This window comes from Ascaphus truei, chromosome 14, assembly GCF_040206685.1.
Source record: "Ascaphus truei isolate aAscTru1 chromosome 14, aAscTru1.hap1, whole genome shotgun sequence".
Classification (NCBI taxonomy): Eukaryota; Metazoa; Chordata; class Amphibia; order Anura; family Ascaphidae; genus Ascaphus; species Ascaphus truei.
In genome coordinates this window covers 23,476,927-23,499,861 of record NC_134496.1, presented here as the reverse complement: position 1 = coordinate 23,499,861, position 22,935 = coordinate 23,476,927, and the positions used below count along the sequence as shown (strand labels likewise).

General features: G+C 46.3%; 1 protein-coding gene across 3 annotated transcripts in view; it reads right to left on the bottom strand.

Annotated features, from left to right (window-relative positions):
- Positions 1 to 22,935, bottom strand: part of ATR (ATR checkpoint kinase) — a 73,932-nt gene that overhangs the window by 13,998 nt on the left and 36,999 nt on the right. For 2 of the 3 annotated variants that reach the window (XM_075570104.1, XM_075570105.1), the window contains exons 23-36: positions 22,034 to 22,147; positions 20,879 to 20,994; positions 20,356 to 20,476; positions 17,910 to 18,047; positions 14,412 to 14,667; positions 13,157 to 13,335; positions 12,353 to 12,517; positions 10,922 to 11,013; positions 10,185 to 10,276; positions 7,359 to 7,536; positions 6,673 to 6,849; positions 4,531 to 4,690; positions 2,558 to 2,737; positions 115 to 257 (exon numbers count right to left, since the gene is read on the bottom strand). In XM_075570104.1, the coding sequence (XP_075426219.1) occupies positions 115 to 257; positions 2,558 to 2,737; positions 4,531 to 4,690; positions 6,673 to 6,849; positions 7,359 to 7,536; positions 10,185 to 10,276; positions 10,922 to 11,013; positions 12,353 to 12,517; positions 13,157 to 13,335; positions 14,412 to 14,667; positions 17,910 to 18,047; positions 20,356 to 20,476; positions 20,879 to 20,994; positions 22,034 to 22,147 (2,111 nt within the window). The remainder of the gene's footprint in view (positions 1 to 114; positions 258 to 2,557; positions 2,738 to 4,530; positions 4,691 to 6,672; positions 6,850 to 7,358; positions 7,537 to 10,184; positions 10,277 to 10,921; positions 11,014 to 12,352; positions 12,518 to 13,156; positions 13,336 to 14,411; positions 14,668 to 17,909; positions 18,048 to 20,355; positions 20,477 to 20,878; positions 20,995 to 22,033; positions 22,148 to 22,935) is intronic. The other variant, XM_075570106.1, reaches the window with a different exon arrangement.

Below are 22,935 nucleotides of genomic sequence, written 5' to 3'. Positions count from 1 at the left end.
AGAGGGTAATCCCAAACTCTGAGCTCAAAGACTCATGTCAAACGAGTTGTCGCGTGCAGCCCTAACAAAGGTTAACATTTGTCTCTCCGAGCTGTGACACTAAGGCGCATTTACTTTCCGAAGTGGAGTACTATGTATCTGATCAGGTCTCCCTGCTTCTCCATCTTGTTGTCAGTCACCATAGGCATCAGCTTGTCGTAGTACTTGGCAAGATAGAAATGGCCATCTTCCCACTCGGGCAGCAGACCGGTCACATCCTATAAAACATTTTCATTCAGGAAATAAAAGATGAAATGTTCATACATGTGGAGCCCCTGCTACACAAACATATGTATACTGTGAACAATACATAATTAATCTGTTCCACCTATCACATGGCACGAATGAGGAATGAGAGACACTGTCCCTGATCTGCCTGGCAACACATGACAGGAGATATGGGATTGGATAAGAAGAAATCCAGATGGAATGTTGAAACAAACTGTCAGTTTGAGAGACACCGAGAGAGTCCAACTGCCATTCTGAGACAGAGACAGAGAGAGGGAGCGCCAGTCTGGGAGGCACACAGAGAGACAGCCCAGGTGAGAGTGAGAGGTGCTTAAGAGACAGCCGGACACTCACAGATGGCAAAAGAGGAGGCTTGCAGGAGACTGCCAGCCAAGGAGAGAGAAACCGAGACAGCTGCAGAAACACATCCCCTACACACAGACATAGAGAAGTGTGCTATGAGGAGAAGAGATCCAGATACCTGCTGGGCTGTTAAAGAGCAACCAACCGGATAACAGACAGCCCGGATAACAGACAGCCCGGATAACAGACAGCCCGGATAACAGACAGCCCGGATTACAGACAGCCCGGATTACAGACAGCCCGGATAACAGACAGCCCGGATAACAGACAGCCCGGATAACAGACAGCCCGGATAACAGACAGCCCGGATTACAGACAGACCGGATTACAGACAGACCGGATTACAGACAGCCCGGATTACAGACAGCCCGGATAACAGACAGCCCGGATTACAGACAGCCCGGATAACAGACAGCCCGGATAACAGACAGCCCGGATAACAGACAGCCCGGATAACAGACAGCCCGGATAACAGACAGCCCGGATAACAGACAGCCCGGATTACAGACAGCCCGGATTACAGACAGCCCGGATAACAGACAGCCCGGATAACAGACAGCCCGGATTACAGACAGCCCGGATAACAGACAGCCCGGATAACAGACAGCCCGGATAACAGACAGCCCGGATAACAGACAGCCCGGATAACAGACAGCCCGGATTACAGACAGCCCGGATTACAGACAGCCCGGATAACAGACAGCCCGGATTACAGACAGCCCGGATTACAGACAGCCCGGATTACAGACAGCCCGGATAACAGACAGCCCGGATAACAGACAGCCCGGATAACAGACAGCCCGGATAACAGACAGCCCGGATAACAGACAGCCCGGATAACAGACAGCCCGGATAACAGACAGCCCGGATTACAGACAGCCCGGATTACAGACAGACCGGATTACAGACAGCCCGGATAACAGACAGCCCGGATAACAGACAGCCCGGATAACAGACAGCCCGGATAACAGACAGCCCGGATAACAGACAGCCCGGATAACAGACAGCCCGGATAACAGACAGCCCTGATAACAGACAGCCCGGATTACAGACAGCCCGGATAACAGACAGCCCGGATAACAGACAGCCCGGATTACAGACAGCCCGGATTACAGACAGCCCGGATTACAGACAGCCCGGATAACAGACTGACCGGATAACAGACTGACCGGATAACAGACAGCCCGGATTACAGACAGCCCGGATTACAGACAGCCCGGATTACAGACAGCCCGGATTACAGACAGCCCGGATAACAGACTGACCGGATAACAGACAGCCCGGATTACAGACAGCCCGGATTACAGACAGCCCGGATTACAGACAGCCCGGATAACAGACTGACCGGATAACAGACAGCCCGGATTACAGACAGCCCGGATAACAGACAGCCCGGATTACAGACAGCCCGGATTACAGACAGCCCGGATTACAGACAGCCCGGATTACAGACAGCCCGGATTACAGACAGCCCGGATTACAGACAGCCCGGATTACAGACAGACCGGATTACAGACAGCCCGGATTACAGGATTACAGACAGCCCGGATTACAGACAGCCCGGATTACAGACAGCCCGGATTACAGACAGCCCGGATTACAGACAGCCCGGATTACAGACAGCCCGGATTACAGGATTACAGACAGCCCGGATTACAGACAGCCCGGATTACAGACAGCCCGGATTACAGACAGCCCGAATTACAGACTGACCGGAGGCCTTTTCCTGCATTTTTACTATCTTTTAGCATTGCAGATAATACAAGATTAAATGTCAAAACGTTTAACCCCCTTGATGCCAGAGGGGTTAACATTGAAGACACTTCTTTATTGGAGAACCTGTTCCAGATTCTTGTATACCCTGGCAAGTAATTTCTCTCCATGTGGCCCGGGCACCACACATCAGCTCCCTTCATGGTGGACTCACTTTATATTTCTTCATCACTGCGTTGCTCTCAAAGTTGGCGGTTTCCTCCATGAAGCGCCCCACTAGTAGCATGGCTCTGCCGTGGATGAGCTGGTTTTTGGTGTCTGGTGGAGGCCTGTTATCCGGGAAGCAAAGCTCCTCTCCCTTCTGGAGGACGATGAGGGCCTGGTGCACATCTCCCTATAGGAAAACAGCAGACTCATCTTTTATCAGAGGTCAATGTCAAGCACTTCAGAAATGTCCCTTGTAAAACTCATTTGTAATAGTGAGAATCCTGTAGCACATTGCACAGCGTGTCTTTATGGCAGCAAAGAGGATGAAAGCATTCCCAAAGCATGCACCACTATACACACTATCATTACGCAACCCAAGCATCCAGTATGACATGTCACACAATATTAAAAGAGCAACACAAAATAGAAATGTAGTTATGTATTGTATGCAACAAAAAACAGAGCAGCCCAAAGCTATATCAAATATGACATAGACAGTGAAATACCTATATATCTCTTGAAAAAGGTTCATTTAGTTAAATCCTTTAGGCCAAAGCATTTTAAGCCTGCAAGCCACATCAAGGCATGACCAAATTCGCAGGTCCTAACACTAACTGATTAAAATTCTTATTTACCTCTATAATTAGAGGAAGAATGATCGCATTGGATCTGTTCCAACCAGCTGCATGAAAAAGACCTGTTTACTGTGTGTTTATGTACTGTATGGGTGCGCAGCAGTAACAAATGCTTAAAGCAGAACATTAAAAAATGTCTTTAAAACATTTTTTTTTTAAATGCTTCAAGTATTTTCTCATAGTACAGAACTGATTTATTTTTTTTTTAAAAACGTAGGATATTGCTTGAACTGCTGCTTTAATGTAATGCAGCTTCTAAATATTCAATGTTCTAGAACAAGGGTAACGTCTGTGAAAAAAATTATTTTGGTTTTTGAGCCTCTTCATCTAGTCCTAAACAAATGGAAAACAATGGTGAATCTCAATTTCAAAACTGGTATCAAAAGAAGGAAAATGTTCACAAAAAGATTTATAAAATATCATAGAAGCTGCTTTTGCTGCTTCACAAACAAACAGATCTTAATATGTATTTTAAGTATCAACATATTGAATCGCAGCTTTTTTTTTCCCTTCAAATATTGGACCAAATCCTCTTAAAAAAAAATTTTTTTTTTAAATCTGCTGCTGATTTTGAAAAACAGTGTGAGAATAACAAAATAATTTGTATTTGTATTTTCATCTTGGATGTGGTTTTGGTTTTGCCAAAACTCTATTAGTTTGGTTTTGGATTTTTACCAAATTATAGAAAACTCAGAAAATAAGCAGGAAAATGCTAAAATAGCACAGTAACGCATACACATGCTTGAAATAACAAAAAACCTGTTGGGGAACTAAAATAAAAGAACTGACAAACTTAAAATAATGAGCAATGATATGGTGGGAATCGCCTGGGGGCGGGCACTGTCCTGGCTTTGGTATACAAATCTTAAGGCTTTCGGTTATGTATTTGGTTTTGGCATGCAGGGTTCTGAATTCACACACATGGTTGTGGCTCTCTCTACGAGCAACACGTGTTGCATCACTTGTGAGCACATACACGTCTCAGACAGGTCAGCACACCTGCTTTCCCCCATTATCTCCCTCCATGCAATGCTTCCGCTGCAGCAAGGTATTCTGGGAAGTGACAAGCAAATGAGCACAAAGAGTCACCAATGATAAAAAGCAAGGAGAGAAGCGTCTGATGCATATGCTTGTGTCATGTTTAACATCTGAGTATATGCAAGACACTGTATCAAGCAGAGAAACTGTGTCAAAAAGCGTATAAGACATCTCATAATACACCTGAGCCAAGATAAACTAACTGTTTAACACAAACCAAACAAATATTAATATACTTGATTAAACCATATGACGTATTGCCTCTCACATGTCAGTGATGGAGGAAACCTGCCAAGCTTTTCTTTACCTTGGACCAGAGCCACTTTGCGCGTTCAACATTGAGCTCGGACAGCCTGGATTCTCCAGCATTGAGGAGGGAGTTGTACGCCGTCTGGTGATGTCCTGCTTTGCGGGCGACTCGGGCGCTCTGGAGCCAACACTCGCCGACTGTGTCAATGTAGTCAGATCTAAGTTAAAGCAGCGATCAACAAGTCATCTTAGCAGTAGTAATATTACCAAGATGGTTACGTTGTGTGTAGCCTTTGAGGATCATCGGGAGCCTACATTGTCAAGAGGTTAACTAGCGCAGCTTTTAAATACAAATGTGAACCTGTAGCAAATCACTTTTCTCCCCAAGATAACACAACATAACGCAGAATATCCGCGGCTCCATAAACCTTTATGGAAGTTTGGGCGCAGTATAGCACAATATACCCAACCATGTCACTCCAATGTCACTCCGTGCCGCCTGCAACATGTGTACCCCCCAATAGCCACAACTTCCTACCACTGTCTCAGAGGCTGAGTGACCATAACCTCCCCTCAATACCCTCACAAACACCTACACAACATTTACTGGGTGTTAATTGTGATTTATTAAAAATCAAAAAGGGATAGGTTTCAGGTCTCAATTAGAATTTGCAGTAATAGTGACTTATGGTTCCAATTCTGTATTACCCATCATATCTTTTCTCAAACTTTTGTTTCCTGCTTTACGCCTAATGCTTATTGCATCCGCAGGGTAACGTATGTTCCCCTTTCCACTAATGCTACTGCAAAGGAATAATAAGCTTACTCATATTACAAGTGGTTTGGGTAGAGTAGAGAAAGTTAGAATTCTGCTTCAACAGGACAGGTCACGAATAGAGAACTTACAGGAACATGAAACGACGGTCACCTTTTGTAGAGTGTTAGTAATGCCCTGCGCAGTGTCAGGATGGATAGTCACCTTTTGTAGAGTGTTAGTAATGCCCTGCGCAGTGTCAGGATGGATAGTCACCTTTTGTTGAGCGTCAGTAATGCCCTGCGCAGTGCCAGGAGGGATAGTCACCTTTTGTTGAGCGTCAGTAATGCCTGCGCAGTGTCAGGATGGATAGTCACCTTTTGTTGAGCGTCAGTAATGCCCTGCGCAGTGCCAGGATGGATAGTCACCTTTTGTAGAGTGTTAGTAATGCCCTGCGCAGTGTCAGGATGGATAGTCACCTTTTGTTGAGCGTCAGTAATGCCCTGCGCAGTGCCAGGATGGATAGTCACCTTTTGTTGAGCGTCAGTAATGCCTGCGCAGTGTCAGGATGGATAGTCACCTTTTGTTGAGCGTCAGTAATGCCCTGCGCAGTGCCAGGATGGATAGTCACCTTTTGTTGAGCGTCAGTAATGCCCTGCGCAGTGCCAGGATGGATAGTCACCTTTTGTTGAGTGTCAGTAATGCCCTGCGCAGTGCCAGGATGGATAGTCACCTTTTGTTGAGCGTCAGTAATGCCCTGCGCAGTGCCAGGATGGATAGTCACCTTTTGTTGAGCGTCAGTAATGCCTGCGCAGTGTCAGGATGGATAGTCACCTTTTGTTGAGCGTCAGTAATGCCCTGCGCAGTGCCAGGATGGATAGTCACCTTTTGTTGAGTGTTAGTAATGCCCTGCGCAGTGCCAGGATGGATAGTCACCTTTTGTTGAGTGTTAGTAATGCCCTGCGCAGTGTCAGGATGGATAGTCACCTTTTGTTGAGCGTTAGTAATGCCCTGCGCAGTGCCAGGATGGATAGTCACCTTTTGTTGAGCGTCAGTAATGCCCTGCGCAGTGTCAGGATGGATAGTCACCTTTTGTTGAGTGTTAGTAATGCCCTGCGCAGTGCCAGGATGGATAGTCACCTTTTGTTGAGCGTCAGTAATGCCCTGCGCAGTGTCAGGATGGATAGTCACCTTTTGTTGAGTGTTAGTAATGCCCTGCGCAGTGTCAGGATGGATAGTCACCTTTTGTTGAGCGTTAGTAATGCCCTGCGCAGTGCGAGGATGGATAGTCACCTTTTGTTGAGCGTTAGTAATGCCCTGCGCAGTGCCAGGATGGATAGTCACCTTTTGTTGAGCGTTAGTAATGCCCTGCGCAGTGCCAGGATGGATAGTCACCTTTTGTTGAGCGTTAGTAATGCCCTGCGCAGTGCCAGGATGGATAGTCACCTTTTGTTGAGCGTCAGTAATGCCCTGCGCAGTGCCAGGATGGGCTCTCTTGCTCGGTAGGAATTCTGTGTCATTTCTAACCGCGCTGGCCAGTTCAGAGAGTCCTTGGCATGGTCGCCAGCTGGCTTCTGAAGTAACATTTTCACGCTGTGCTCCAACTCGCACAACATGTGCAACCTGTAAACACCAGGAAGAGTTCACATAACCACTTTGACTTCATCCTAAACAGAACAATCTCAGGTGTCCAAGCCTCAAATATCCTTTTATCAGAGTAGCTATACCATGGTTGTAAATGACACCGTGCTTTAGCATGTTCTTATGCTACAGTACGTTTAAAACATGTTAAAACGCTTAATGTGAAAACAACGTTCCCACAGTGGGTGTTTATACTAAAATAAAGATACAAGTGTGTGTGTGTATATAGAATTATCCACATATTGTGCTTGAAATGTAACTTTATATTTCTAACAGTATTTGTCATACAGTAAGTGAGAGCACAAAGCAATACAATAGGTTAGTTAAAATCAGGTAGCCAATGATAGTAAGCAAGTGCCAAGCGTAATAACATTCAAACTAGAACATCCTACGCCCATGAGTTTTTCATCACGCTATAAGCAGTAATGTAATCTAGCTATACAACCCACTTAAGTACCTGTTAGCTGCGCGAAAACAACGCATCACACTACCTTACGATGTACTCGTATCCGCGCTGATACGATCCCCTCTCGAAGCTGGCAGCGGACAAAGGTACAACCTGTTCAGCTCGTACCACTTTGAGCGTATCATAGAACAGTTCTGCCTCGTTCTTCTTCGCCGAGAGCAGGAGCTGCCCAAGTCGGACGCTCCATGTGGTAGATTTCCTATCTGAGACATCGCAAAGAACAAACATTAAAATACCGGGCAGCTTGTGATTTGTGCTCTGGAAGGGAAGACATAAACAAAAAAATCAACAAGGGCGCAAGACCGTGCAAATAAGAATAGCCATATTGTGAAAAAGAACAAATTACGGGTCAAAACAGCAAAATGAGGCCATTTAAACATCCCTACAGTCTTCAGGTAAAGGATATTTGAGTAGATGCCACTCATATTCCTGTTTTAATGGCAACTTGATGAAAAGACAATTCCGAAAGTGCGTTTTTTGGCATCTGTTTATCACGGAGGAGTTTACTGATAAAGTACTATAGTATAGTACTATGTAGCAGGAGTAGCCAATTCCAGTTCTCAAGGGCCACCAACAGGTCAGGTTTTAAGGATATCTCTGCTTCAGCACAGGTGGCTCAATCAGTGGCTCAGTTGTTGAATGAGCCACTGATTGAGCCACCCGAAGCAGGGGTATGCTTAAAACCTGACCTATTGGTGGCCCATGAGGACTGGAGATGGCCACCGCTGCTATACACCATGATGGTACTGGAAGGATAAAAAGCATGGCATGTAATGGTTCTCCAGTCAGGCTCTGTGCCGACCCTCTGTAGACAGCTATGCTGACTGCAACACCTGACTTCCCCTCGGCCTATAAGAAGGCACCTGTCCCTGTTACCTAGGCTTCACAACTCCTTTGCTTCCATGGAGACAGGTTGTGTCGCTCCCCTGCTACAAGTATACTTCCCTGGCTTGTTTCCTGCTTCTGCTAAAACCTGGTACCGATTTCAGCTTGTTCATTTACTCTTCTGTCTGCTCCTTGCCTTGAGCCTTGCTTAACTGACCATTCACCTGCCTTTCTGCTGCCTGCCCTGACTTCGGATTGCCTGACCATTCCACTTGCCTGCCACCTCCCCATACTCTCAGCCGCCTGTCTTCTCTGTGGATCTAGATACCTGCTCTGGTTCCAGCTAACATCAATAACCACAGGTACTAACAGACTCTCCCCATGGATTTCCCTGTCATTCCTGATACTGAAGTCATGGTGGTAATGGTTCTCCAGTCATACCGAAGTCATGGTGGTAATGGTTCTCCAGTTATACCGAAGTCATGGTGGTAATGGTTCTACAGTCATACCGAAGTCGTGGTGGTAATAGTTCTACAGTCATACCGAAGTCCTGGTGGTAATAGTTCTACAGTCATACCGAAGTCATGGTGGTAATGGTTCTACAGTCATACCGAAGTCATGGTGGTAATGGTTCTACAGTCATACCGAAGTCCTGGTGGTAATAGTTCTACAGTCATACCGAAGTCATGGTGGTAATAGTTCTACAGTCATACCGAAGTCGTGGTGGTAATGGTTCTACAGTCATACCGAAGTCATGGTGGTAATGGTCCTACAGTCATACCGAAGTCATGGTGGTAATGGTCCTACAGTCATACCGAAGTCCTGGTGGTAATAGTTCTACAGTCATACCGAAGTCCTGGTGGTAATGGTTCTACAGTCATACCGAAGTCATGGTGGTAATGGTCCTACAGTCATACCGAAGTCCTGGTGGTAATGGTTCTACAGTCATACCGAAGTCCTGGTGGTAATAGTTCTACAGTCATACCGAAGTCCTGGTGGTAATAGTTCTACAGTCATACCGAAGTCCTGGTGGTAATAGTTCTACAGTCATACCGAAGTCATGGTGGTAATAGTTCTACAGTCATACCGAAGTCGTGGTGGTAATGGTTCTACAGTCATACCGAAGTCGTGGTGGTAATAGTTCTACAGTCATACCGAAGTCGTGGTGGTAATGGTTCTACAGTCATACCGAAGTCGTGGTGGTAATAGTTCTACAGTCATACCGAAGTCGTGGTGGTAATGGTTCTACAGTCATACCGAAGTCCTGGTGGTAATAGTTCTACAGTCATACCGAAGTCATGGTGGTAATAGTTCTACAGTCATACCGAAGTCCTGGTGGTAATAGTTCTACAGTCATACCGAAGTCATGGTGGTAATGGTCCTACAGTCATACCGAAGTCCTGGTGGTAATGGTCCTACAGTCATACCGAAGTCCTGGTGGTAATGGTTCTACAGTCATACCGAAGTCCTGGTGGTAATGGTTCTACAGTCATACCGAAGTCCTGGTGGTAATAGTTCTACAGTCATACCGAAGTCATGGTGGTAATGGTTCTACAGTCATACCGAAGTCCTGGTGGTAATGGTTCTACAGTCATACCGAAGTCCTGGTGGTAATAGTTCTACAGTCATACCGAAGTCGTGGTGGAGAATTGACATTATTTACGGCCACGTTTTTCCTGATTCACTTGCACATTCACATTTGTGGTCCAACAAACTGTATTCATAGATGATGATGCACATTAAGCTTTAGAGATAACAGATGCCTTCTCCCTGTGCATTACACAAGAACATGTATAAATGGCTTCTATAGGGACAGCAGGAAAAAGAACTCAGGTTTCCAGACCGTTCATTTTACTAGCATGACAAATACACCGTGTTCTTGTACAGCAAAGGCGTTTTATCTAATAAAAGGTCCAGAACATAGGTCACGTCCTCATATCCAATGGTTTTTTAAAAGATCATACTGTATGAAATATCTAAGGCAGCCACCAAAAGGTATCGCGGCCCCCTATGAAATAGCCAATACCTGCAGACAGGTAATCCTGAACCAAGTCCCACTGGGAGAGTTTCCAGGCGGCTTCTATTCTGTACGTGTTCAGTTCAGCCGTCCATTCCGATCTAGAAAAGAAGCAGAACACCAACATCGGATCTTGCTTAACCCTTTGAGTACCGGAGGGGCCAGAGTGCCCCGGCCCCTCCTGCACTCCAATCTCATGATCTCTTCTGTCGCTGATGACGGGACGCAAGGGGAGGAGTCATCTACCTTCCGTTCCCCTAGTACAAGAGTGGCCAACTCCAGTCCTCAATGACCGAGCCACCTAGCGGTGGCTCTTGAGGACTTGAGTAGGCTACCCCTGCCCTAGTAGAACGATATGGATTTTTGGGGCGTGACTACTATGTCATGGGGCCTCCGGAGTGCCGGAACCCGTGGTGCAGTAGCCACGTCCTGGGGAACTCAAAGACAAAATTGTATGATATTTTAGCACAGAATTAAATCGCTGCTCAAACTTCACAATGAAATCCTACAGTGATTATCAGTTTCAGCAACAACGTAAAACAATGTTTTTTTTTTATAGCTTTTCCCTCCCTACTTCATCATTAAATCTCTGCAGCATGCTTTCCACTGTCCACGGCTTAAGCCACGTGAGGCACACAATTATATCACCTTTTGCTGCGTTTCCCAAATCGCCCCTTGCGGACCCACTGACTTCCCCAAGACGTGTACTTCCGCACTACAGAACAATGAAGCAGAATGTATCTTACCTGCTGTTTAGCACTCCATTCACTTGAGTGATTACCGTGGACAACTGGCCCAGTCCCAGCATGGATTTCACTACCCCATGATAGTGAATAATCTGTAGGTGAATATCAAACATTTAAAGACGTACAAGCCTCGCTGTTCATGCAGTAAACCCAGTCAATAATCAAAAGGAATATATGTTGCATGTTCGCTGCATACACTTTGAACAATAGAATCTCCCTAGCAGGGAGGGAATGGGGCTCAAAGGTGTGGGATGCACTAGATGGAGAAAAAACACTTCTGGTCTGGATATACTTCCAATGTGTTCCCTCCAGTAATCAATAAATGCAACATGGAGTGCACCCTGTGCAAGTCTTATGATAAGTTCATTCTAGAGTAGGTCTTGTGGAGGGTAGGGATGGAATCCCACTCAATGTGAAATGCAAAGGGCAATGAGTAATGAATGCCGCAATATCCACTTTGAACAAGATCTTCTACTTTAATATATTACATATAGTACTGAAAACATAAAACTTTTTCCGGACTAACATTTAAAGCAACAATCCGTGCTCGCTTTCTCTTTCTTTTACCCAGGATTGAAGCAGGGGGTCTTCGGAGTTGAATCCCATTCATTTCAGCTCCGGGGACCCCCTGCTTCCAGAGAGACATAGCTCCGTAGGGGGTGCCGGCAGTCGCTCTGCTTGGCTACCAAGATTCACATAATGGCTGAGTTCCCGTGCCCTGTGGGCCAATAGGAAGCCGTGACATCATCAGGTTCGGCTTCGTATTGGCCCAGCGTGACCCAGGAGCTTTAAACCCCAGCTAGCTCCGCCCGAGCGGCTATCGGCACCTACTACATACAGTAGGTAAGTATCTCTTGAAGCAGAGAGCCCCCGGAGCAGAAATTAACGGGGTTCAGCTCCGGAGACCCCCTGCTTCAATCCTGGGTAAAAACAATGTAAAAAAAAATATGAATTTCTACAAAAGGAGCTTCATACTGCAGCCTTAAGCATGGCAACTTGCTGCCACATATATATCCAGGTTAGCCAGGAAACCCTTTACAAAATCAGTGCGTTTTGTGGTATTTATTCTCTGCTTCTGTAAGTATGTTTTCAAGCATTAAATTGGACAGCTATTAAACAATTTCAATTGTTGAAAAAACACCATTGCACGCGGTAAAGAAGGTAAGATGTAGCCTGAAGCCGCAGCATAAAAAGCCGCGGGTTCAGTGAACATGACGGCTGTGGTTTCCCTTGGCGTGGGGGACATGCCTTCCCAATGGGACCACCCCCAGCGAGAAATCCCGCTGCACTAACACAAGGAAGTCTGGATACATATGTAGCTGAGATGCTCCAGAGTGGGACTGCTTGTATGTGTCGCTGCGTGTACTGCAAAGATGGCCTTCCCAATCACGGCTCTATGTATTTTTCCATGTTAGTTCTGGCTGGTGTTACCTCCTCTGGCTCCAGCTGAATAGCCCGGTCATAGCAAGCGGTGGCATCTCTCAGCAAACCGATGCTCTCGTGCTCCAGGATCTGTTCTTTCAAGGACGCCTCTGCCTTACGAATGGCACTGACCCCAGCGACCCCATCGGGCTCATGCATGGCAGCGTACAGTTTCTTAAAACAGACAGGAACAGAGTATCCAAGACGTGAATATTATTACTACAGCTTAAGTGAGCGCTTGTTTGTCATGCTCTAAAGCAGGAGCGGCCAACTCCAGTCCTCAAGGGCCACCAACAGGTGAGGTATTACGGATATATCTGCTTCAACACAGGTAGCTCACTCAGTCACTCCTCAATTGAGCCACCTGTGCTGAAGCAGGGATATCCTTCAAACCTGACCTGTTGTTGGCCCAGGAGGACTGGAGTTGGCTGCCCCTGCTCTACTGGTTGTTTCAGAAAACAGAAAAAGGATACGGAAACCTCTTCCGATGGCCCAACAAATGAAGACTATACATGAGCAGTATAGGCAAGGACAGCTCACACTAAAGCAACATCCAAAGCTCATGTAAGCTCTTCAGGGCAGGGACTCCTTTTCCTAAATGTTACTTTTATATCTGAAGTCCTTCTTCCCAGTATGTGTTCGGGGAACTCCATCTATTTACCCCGCTTCCTGCAGTGAAAGGATCACACTTGTGTGTGTATCAGAACACTTTCTTCTACAATGTGTACCACCAAAGCAAGAAGGACGGGCTCCAGCAGTGCTGTACAATGCCAACAAGGCTCGGAAGAGTACATGAAGCAAGACGCTGCCCACCTGCAAAAAACCCAGGTGCTCCTGAATATTTTGTTTTTTCTCCATGATGAAGGATTCAAAATGCATGACGGCCCTGGTGTACGCTTTGGAGCGAAAGGAAGCTACGGCCAATGTATCTTGAGGTATGAGGTCCAGAAACCTGGTCACATTTTGATACTCTCCGTATTCTTCAGTAGAAACTGGAAAGACAATATAGATCGATTCAAAATAAGGTCAACAGCAGGGGTGGCCAATTCCAGTCCTCAAGGGTCCCCATAATGACTGAGCCCCCTGCTTCAGCACAGGTGGCTCCATCAGTCCCTGCTTCTGACCAGGTGGCTCAATCAGTCCCTGCTTCGGCACAGGTGGCTCAATCAGATGGGCCACCTGTGCTGAAGCAGGGATATCCTTAAAACTGGACCTGTTGGTGGCCCTTGAGGACTGGAGTTGGCCACCCATGCATGGTCTACAGGATCCTAAACGTTGCACTTAATACCCTTTTAATAACATTAAATATAAATAAATAAAAGCCCACAGTGGTCACCTCAAAGGAAAAGTTCACCGTGTGCAGGGTAATTCATGTAAACTTTAATAATAAACATTTCAAATGATAATCCCTGTAAAAGACCAACGCTTAAAAACCAGCACTGCATGTGCAATATACAAAATAAATACAGGAAGATTACCCCAGGGTCACAAATCCAGGCGACATTGAAATATCCTTCCAGGAGGTGGAACAGGCATCCGAAAGATGAATACAAATGTTCATCTTATAGCATGGCCTGGTCACTGTGCACCAAGATCTTTTCCCTCATTTACTTTGGGAAATGTTAGAAAAATGGATCCAGGTGTATCAATAATCATTCATTCGTTACCAATAAAAGGTATAATCCTATTAACATGTGGCAGTGCTATTAAACAATTACTTTTTATATGTTGAATGCACCCAAATAACAGCTCTATTTCACAGTACTATTTCTCTGTAAAGTGCTGCATATACTGTCAGGCGTCATACATACAATTCCAGGTTCAGCACAGGTGGCTCAATCAGTCCCTGCTTCTGTACAAATGGCTCAATCAGTCTCTGCATCAGCACAGGTGGCTCAATCAGTGTCTCACGAGTGAGCCGTCTGTGCTGAAGCAGGGGTATGCTTAAAACCTGACCTGTTGGGGTGAGGGCTTAAGGACTGGAGTTGGCCACCCCTGGAGTAGTCCAAAATGTTAAACCCACGACATACATAAAGTGATAGACTACAATGCCGCGGCTGACCATCACCGACAAGGCTTTCACTTTCACACCGTAGGACAGACAAACAGCACTGACTCTTCGTTTCCCCGCGGTCTTTCCCAGGTTTGGTGTTGGTATTCTCTGCATTGAGCGCCTGGAACTTCTGTCGTGCCCACTGAGTGAGGTGATCGATCACGGAGAAGACGGTCTGGGTGCTGAGCTGGCTCAGATCCGAAGCATTGTCTTGCAGACGCCGAGTCCATGGGTCGTCGTGCTTTAAGACGGCCATGATCTCCACATAAACCTGCAACAACAATAAACCAATGACGCGCTAAGAAGACGTGCAAGATTATTTCCTGGTTTAATCCCATGTCCCCTGAGAGCCACAAATGGAAGATGCTGTCTTTATTGCATGTATTACTGTGCATGAGATTTCAAATGACAATGTAGCAGTAGACTTCTGGGGATACCATCACAAACTCCTAATAATGGGATCCATTAATTTTAGCCTAGATTATTAGGGTGGGCATGTCTGCCAAAGGGGCGGTATCCCCGAAACAATACCCTTACCTGCTCTTGCTGTTGTAATGGAATAAATATAGAGCAAGCTCTCTTATTTGCAACAATACCCGTGTGCCTCCTCCATTCCCTTACTACATGCACTATATAAAGGATCGAGATTTGCAATGGCAGGATTGAGCACTCGGGGAACTAGACTGGATCAGTGACGGAGTAATGGAGTGCCACTAGAACAGGGGAGGCCAACTCCAGTCGTCAAGGGCCACCAACAGGTCAGTTTTTCATGAAATCCCTGCTTCAGCACAGGTGGCTCAATCAGTGGCCCAGTCTTTGACTGAGCCACCTGTGCTGAAGCAGGGATATCCTGAAAACCTGACCTGTTGGTGGCCCTTGACTACAGACGTTGCCCACCCCTACACTAGATCCCTCCTCATTATCTTCAGTTTAGTTAATTAGCATCTAATTAGCACTATTAAATAATTACCTTCCTGGGGGTTCAATTCACCCAAATGATAGCATTTTTTTCACAGAACGCAAGCTTATACAGCGCAATAATGCCATTACAATCAGAGTCCCGTAGTGCAAGAGGGCAAGCAAAGCCATTGGGGAAGTGATTTCATAACACTACCAACACAATCCTACTAAAACATATTGCAAACTGTACCGTATAACTGGCCGGAAAAAGCAGAAGAGAAATAACATCTCCAGCAGTTCATTAAAAAGTACCAAAGCAGCAGCATAAATGAGAAAACAAGACAAAGGATAGAGCAGACGTACAGCGAACCAACGCCTTCTGAATCGTGTGTTTTCCTGATGATCCCCTAGCCTTATCGTTCAACCACTTTGGTGTAAGAGAGGACAGCAACACCACCCCCGCAGAGCCACGAGGACCTGACTTACAGAAGGACTGTGCGAGCTGCTATGTGGCTTTTTTCATTTCTACAAAAGAATCTCTAAGACATAACACCAGAGTCGCCCCAAAGGCAGCCAAAGGGTGTCGTCGTTTGTTGTTCTATTGGTTTGTTTTTCTTTCGGTGTCGCCGATTATGCTCTGTTGCAATCAGAAACTCACCAACTCTCTCATCTTCTTTACCCAATGTTTCAATGTACCCTGTCTATAGAATGTAAGCTCTTCTAACAACACATTGCAGCCTATCCTACCACTTCTAACACAGCACATTGCAGGTGTATCCTACCACTTCTAAGGCCTCGGCCATGCTTACTGCTTGCTGGCGGAGGCGCGCTCCTGCTCAGCACTGAGCCCCTACAGCCGCAATTAGAGCGGCCTCTAGTAGGGGTTCGCCTACGCTTCCGCAAGCGCGCGGAAGCGTAGGTCTTAGACAATTTTAAAAATCAAGCGCTTGCCGGAGCGCAGGGCCGGTCACTTGAGCAGTTCGCCCAATGAGGGCGAATCAGCTCCGTGATGTCACTGGCCCGGCCCGCCTCCTGACAGCGGGGGAATCCTCCTGAGCCGGTCCCAGTCCCCCCTCGCTAACGGCTCACTACGCACTGTGACGCGTCAGCCGCCAGGGGATACAAGAAAATTGTGATCCCGAGCGGTGACGCGTCACGTGGTGCGCTGATGAGCCAATCAGCGGCGGGGGCGGGAGCTGTCATCAGGCAGCTTCCTACTCAAGGTAGTGTGTGTGTGTTTTGTGGCAGAAGGGGGAGGGAGCTGCTTACCTTACAGCAGCCCGCAGCAGCTCCCCCCTGCAGCCCGAGCCCGTGGAGGGAGGGGGGGAGTAGCGGGTCCCTCCGCTCAAGCCACGCCCCCCCCTCCCACTCCCGCCCACCTCCCGCTCCGGCTCCCTACAGACCGCATATCGCGGTCTGTGTCTGTCAGCGCCCCGCCTGTCTGCAGTGCGGGCGCGCTGACTGAGGGAGCGGGGCCTTACACTAACACAGCACATTGTAGGCCTATCCTACCTCTCCTAACACAGCACATTGCAGGCCTACCCTACCTCTCCTAACACAGCACATTGCAGGCCTACCCTACCTCTCCTAATACAGCACATTGCAGGCCTATCCTACCTCTCCCAACACAGCATATTGCAGGTCTATCCTACCTCTCCTAACACAGCACATTGCAGGCCTATCCTACCTCTCCCAACACAGCACATTGCAGGTCTATCCTACCTCTCCTAACAGAGCACATTGCAGGCCTATCCTACCTCAACTAACACAGCACATTGCAGGCCTATCCTACCTCCCCTAACACAGCACATTGCAGCCTATCCTACCTCTACTAACACAGCACATTGCAGGCCTATCCTACCTCTCCTAACACAGCACATTGCAGGCCTATCCTACCTCAACTAACACAGCACATTGCAGGCCTATCCTACCTCTCCTAACACAGCACATTGCAGGCCTATCCTACATCAACTAACACAGCACATTGCAGGCCTATCCTACCTCAACTAACACAGCACATTGCAGGCCTATCCTACCTCTACTAACACAGCACATTGCAGGCCTATCCTACCTCTACTAACACAGCACATTGCAGGCCTATCCTACCTCTACTAACACAGCACATTACAGGCCTATCCTACCACTTCTAACACAGCACATTGCAGGCCTATCCTACCTCTCCCAACACAGCACATTGCAGGTCTATCCTACCACTTCTAACACAATTTTAAACCTGTCTGTAAATGTTACTTACTGCATGCCCATAATCAAATCTCTAACTGTGCATGTAATGTCTGTAAATGAAACGTATAACTTGTGTACATTTAATGCTACCCATGTATTATTATAACTCTGGCTTTTCCTGTCTCATGTGTAACAAAATAATTGTATTTAATTGTAGTTGTTCTCAAACTGACTGTAAAGTATTGTGATTCCCCCTTAAGTGGAGGCCTGTTTTTACTTACAAAATAAATGAGGAGTTAAGTAGCTGTAATTACAGAAATCCCAAGAGATTGGGTTCATATCTGCACTGAGCAGCACTTGTTTCAGCAACAAAGAAATTGTTATTGATCGGCGATTGGCAATATTATACATTTACTATTACCGTCTTACCTCGTGCTGATCCTCCTGATTACACCCCAGCAGGACATAGACCAGAATATGTGGTAAGAGATATATGGTCACCTTGAAGTCATGTTTCATCATTATACTGCAACAGTTGAAGACTCTGCTCGCAAGTTCATGCCTGACCTGGACAAAGCACAACAATTCTTTACAAGGATATCGCACGTTAAAGGAGCAGAACGCGTTTAAAAAAAAAAAAATAGGTTTGAAGCAGGGGGTCCCCGGAGATGAACCACGTTACCCCTTGGTCCCCGAGATACAATACCTCCGTAAGCGGTGCCAGTAGCAGCTCTGCAAGTTTAAAGATCCCACGTCACGTGGGCCAATAGGAAGCCGCAAGGAGTGATGTCACTTCCAATTGACCCATGTGACGCGGGAGCTTTAAATCCACCATTTTGATTGTCCCACACAGCCTAGCCGAAGCTGCTACCAGAACCCCCTATGGAGGTAAGTAATTATCTCGGGAAGCAAGGGGGCCCCGGAGCTGACATTAACGCAGTTCAGCTCTGGAGACCCCCTGCTTCAATCCTATAATGCTAAAAGGAAATAGGAAGGCAGGATTGCGGCTTTAAGGTGGTACAGTGCAGACTCGCTCACCCAGCCATCCAGGGAAGCCTCTCCTGTAACCATGCGCCACTCATTTAGCCGGCACGCAGAGTAAATAAATGAACAAATGTGATCCTTCTATTATTTATAGGATGTCTCAAACAGAAAAGCATTTGTTCAGAGCAATGTTTTATCTTGGAACCGAAGAACTGTATGTTAATATAGTGTACAGCTCTTCAACAGTTCTGCTTCTGGAGAAGCTAATGCACTATATGTTTCAACAGGAACGCTATTGAGATTTACTAACAGATAATTAGAATAGAGCTTGCGGGTCTGTAAAAGCCTCCTAATAAACTAGCTTAATTAATAGCTAAAATATCTTCCTTACAGTGTTCTGGAATGCACCAATAATAGCATCTTCTATGTATTTTGCACTTATCAATTGGAAAGGTACTGAAACATTGCTGCAAAGTCCTTGTTTTCGTAGAAACAAGGCCAGTATAACCAGCTTCACACTGAAGAGACCCCAAAGGTCAAAAAAAGCTGTCTGTGAGTTGGGTTACTGGCTCTGCGCTTCTTTAACCCAGGCTGTGCTGAAAAGCTGTTTAATACGGCAGGCATTAGCTTATAGGGGTCCCAAGTTATAATGGATTTGAAGTAAAAGATGACACTGTGTGCTCATATACATATCATTACCCCAAATTCCTGGCTATAGTGGAAGCACTGTATGCTAAGAGATCATGGGGAAGGGCAGGGCTGCAGACCTGTCTGAGACATGTGAATGTGCTCACACGTGGGATTTGTATTTGCCATAGAAACATAGACAATGTTAGCAGATCAAAACCGCTGGGCCCAGCTCGTCTGTAGATTTGTTGGGAAACCTTACGCTGTATGAAATCATTGCCTTTCTTCCAAAGCTAGAGTAGCATTGTGTGTATCCCGAGCACGACACAACACATCATGGTGAAGACAGGACACAAACCAAGATCAGTGTAATTCAACCGGCTGCTTTTTTCATAGGTTGGTGGGATGGGCAGGAATGCATCTGCGTCTCACCGGGGGGCTGACCACATTCATGTATTGTACACTGCCATCATAGATGAAATCCTAATGGGATCTGAACTTTAAAATCAGATATCTGGAAATATCCCCTTTTAAATAGGAATATCAATTCAGGGATTCTCGGTGCTTTCCTTCTTGAGTAAGTACAGATCACGGCACTGTTACAGACTTCCGGTACCATTAAACACCTATTGGAAACAATGACGGAGCGACAGATTTAGGCAGCAAACTGTCAGCCCCCAAGGAGCTACAGCAGGAGTGGCCAACTCCAGTCCTCAAGGACCACCAACAAGCTAGGTATGACGAGCATCCCTGCTTCAGCACAGGTGGCTCAATCAGTCCCTGCTTCAGCACAGGTGGCTCAATCAGTGGCTCAGTCTTTGACTGAGCCACCTGTGCTGAAGCAGGGATATCCTTAAAACCCAACCTGGTATTCTCATTGCTTATGTCAATGTTATGTTATATTATGTTCCTGTACCTTACCTCAATAAAAATACAAGTTATAAAAATTTTAAAAAAACCCAACCTTGTGGTGGCCACCCTTTAGCTACATTGTACTGCACTCCTCTGACATTTCCATCGTACCATGCCGCGTGGACTTATCACTCCCACGTATCCATGTGTCATTCCTCGCTAATCCCTGCTAGACTGGAAGCCTCTCAGAGCACGAGCCTCATTACCGAACGTTTGACGTATGAATGTACATTAAGGTTTCGTTCCCGTCCTTACCCTCACATGGTACTGCACTGCAGAATATGCTGGCGCCATGTCCCCATCACCTGTAATTAGATCTGCATGTTCTCGGACAGGGAATATAGTCTCTTACCTTAGTTATCAGATAACCTGCCCATGTTGCTGACCAGTCTGCAAAGTTATTACCCAGCTTGCTTAAGTAAATGGGCTTCTTAATTTTCGACCAATTTATAGCCTTCTGGGAACTTTTGTATCTGTTGAGCACAAGTCCAGTTACACGCATTGCGAGTTCAAGAAATATGGATTCAAACAAAGTGATGCATCAAACTATACCATAGTCCCATATAAACATGCTATGCACTGTTAAAATGTCATCTAAACCCCAAACAAATTACAGAAGTGTTGTGCACAGCTCTTTAAAAATACGATCTACCAAAATGTTTGCTATTGCTGGAAATCATGGTCAGTGTCTCCTACCGAATGTAGGTCAATAGGTCACTTGTATTTTTTCATATCTCCGTATGTTGTATATCACTATTAAATGATCAGATGGAAGAGGAGTAGTGTTCCTTTAATGCTAAACAATTATACGCTGCAAAACCAAGACACAGTGTGTGTGTCCCACGCCAGGACTTCCCGTGGACCGTTCTGCTTACCTTGTATTAAGGTGAGGCTCCAGGATCTCCTGAATGTGCTCTGGAAACCTCCTCCAAAGCCTGCGCCCAGGACAGTCATTCCTTCCCTCTCGGCATTCAAAGATGGACAGCAGCTCCTGAGATCACAGACTGTGCATGGGTAAGGGTCACCTCAGCTGAAGCAGCAACTTGCAATTTGTGGGCCTAGGTCCGCAAAACCGGTGCCAAGCACACGTTGCCTCCGTTCCTATGCGTAGGAGTAACGGCGTGCTAAAGCTTAGCACCGTGTGGTGGATCTGGGCCTGTGTTTGCTAGAACGTTATTACTATACAACTGTGTACAAGAAATTGACTAGTCACGTACTCCACCCTTCACCTACACGCTTCCACATAAAAGGTGTTCGTCCGTGGTTCCCCCTGCTCGCCGAGGGGCTTGCCTCCGGTAGCATCCACGGCTGGGTAAACAATATGGCGGTTTAAATCTCTCGCCGCACAGAAGCCAATAGGAAGCTGCAACATCATCCGTCGTGGCTTCCTACTGGCCGTGTGCCGCGGGGGATTTAGGAAACATGTAGCACATAGAGGTAAGTATCTCGGGAAACAGGGGGTGCCCCGGAGCGGAAATTAACACCGGTCAGCGTCAGGCATTGCAAATTGCCCCTTTAAAGTGCATCCCTCTACAAGCATGATCACTCAATCTATAGGTCAGCGGTGGCCAACTGCAGTCCTCAAGGGCCATCAACGGGCCAGGTTTTAAGGATATCCCTGCTTCAGCACAGGTGGCTCAATCAACGACTGAGCCATCTGTGGTAAACAGGGATATCCGTAATACCGGACCTGTTGGTGGCCCGTGGTGGCTGGAGTTTGCCACCCCTGCTGTAGGTGATTAGGCAGAAAACAAACAAATACAATTGTACCCATTGTTGCTTTAACCTGTCTGGCTAGTATGGATATATACTGTATGCCTGAGGTTAGTGCGCAGCATAATAAGAGACAAATGACCTTGTGTGTAACCTTATACCAGATCTTATATATGTACAGTAGGTCTGCACTCGTGTTAAACACTAGGGTCAATGCACGAGTTACTGTTTTTCACATTTTGCAGAGTATTATATTACAACATAGTAATACTTCCTATGGCATATAAGTGTGCTAATGCAAAGTGTCACTGTCTCACCTGCACTGCGTAGGCAGCAGAATCCTGAGCGCGGACATTATCGGCATACGCAAGAAACGCTCTGGTGAGCTCCAACAGTAACTCGTAGGCAAAATTGGGATCTTCCACTCCAGTCTGAGGAACAAAAAACACAATGCAGTTACCACTAAATACGTAAAAAAAACAAAAAACACAGGTTTATACTTCTACTGACTCAAACCAATCCACCATGCACATATACAGCAGCAATCAATGAAGTTATAGATCATAATTATTTCTTTTTTTAAGTGATTACAGGCCTCCACTTAAGGGGGCATCGCAATACTTTACAGTCAGTTTGAGAACAACTACAATTATTTTGTTACATGAGAGACAGGAAAAGCCCGAGTTATAATAATGCATGGGTTGCATCAAATATACAAAGGTTATATATTCAATTTCCAGACATTTCATGGACAGTGAGAGATATGGTTATGGGAAGAAGTAACATTTACAGGCAGGATTACAATTGGGCTAGAGGAGGTAGGATAGGCCTGCAATGTGTTGTGTTAGGAGAGGTAGGATAGGCCTGCAATGTACTGTGTTAGGAGAGGTAGGATAGGCCTGCAATGTGCTGTGTTAGGAGAGGTAGGATAGGCCTGCAAAGTGCTGTGTTAGAAGAGGTAGGATAGGCCTGCAATGTGCTGTGTTAGGCCCGTCCTATAGTGCCGGGCGTGTGCTACTCCGTGCGCGCGGATTTTTAGTTGGCTGACATCAGTCAGCCTTTCTATAGATGTGCCACGTGCGCGAACGGCAGGGAGAGGGGAGCCGACAGACAGCGGCGAAGATGAAGAAATTCATCTTTTTGCGCAGCTGCCTGCGCTCAAATGTATGTATTCATGAATGTATGCATGTATGCGTGTTTGTATGGATCTGTGTGTGTG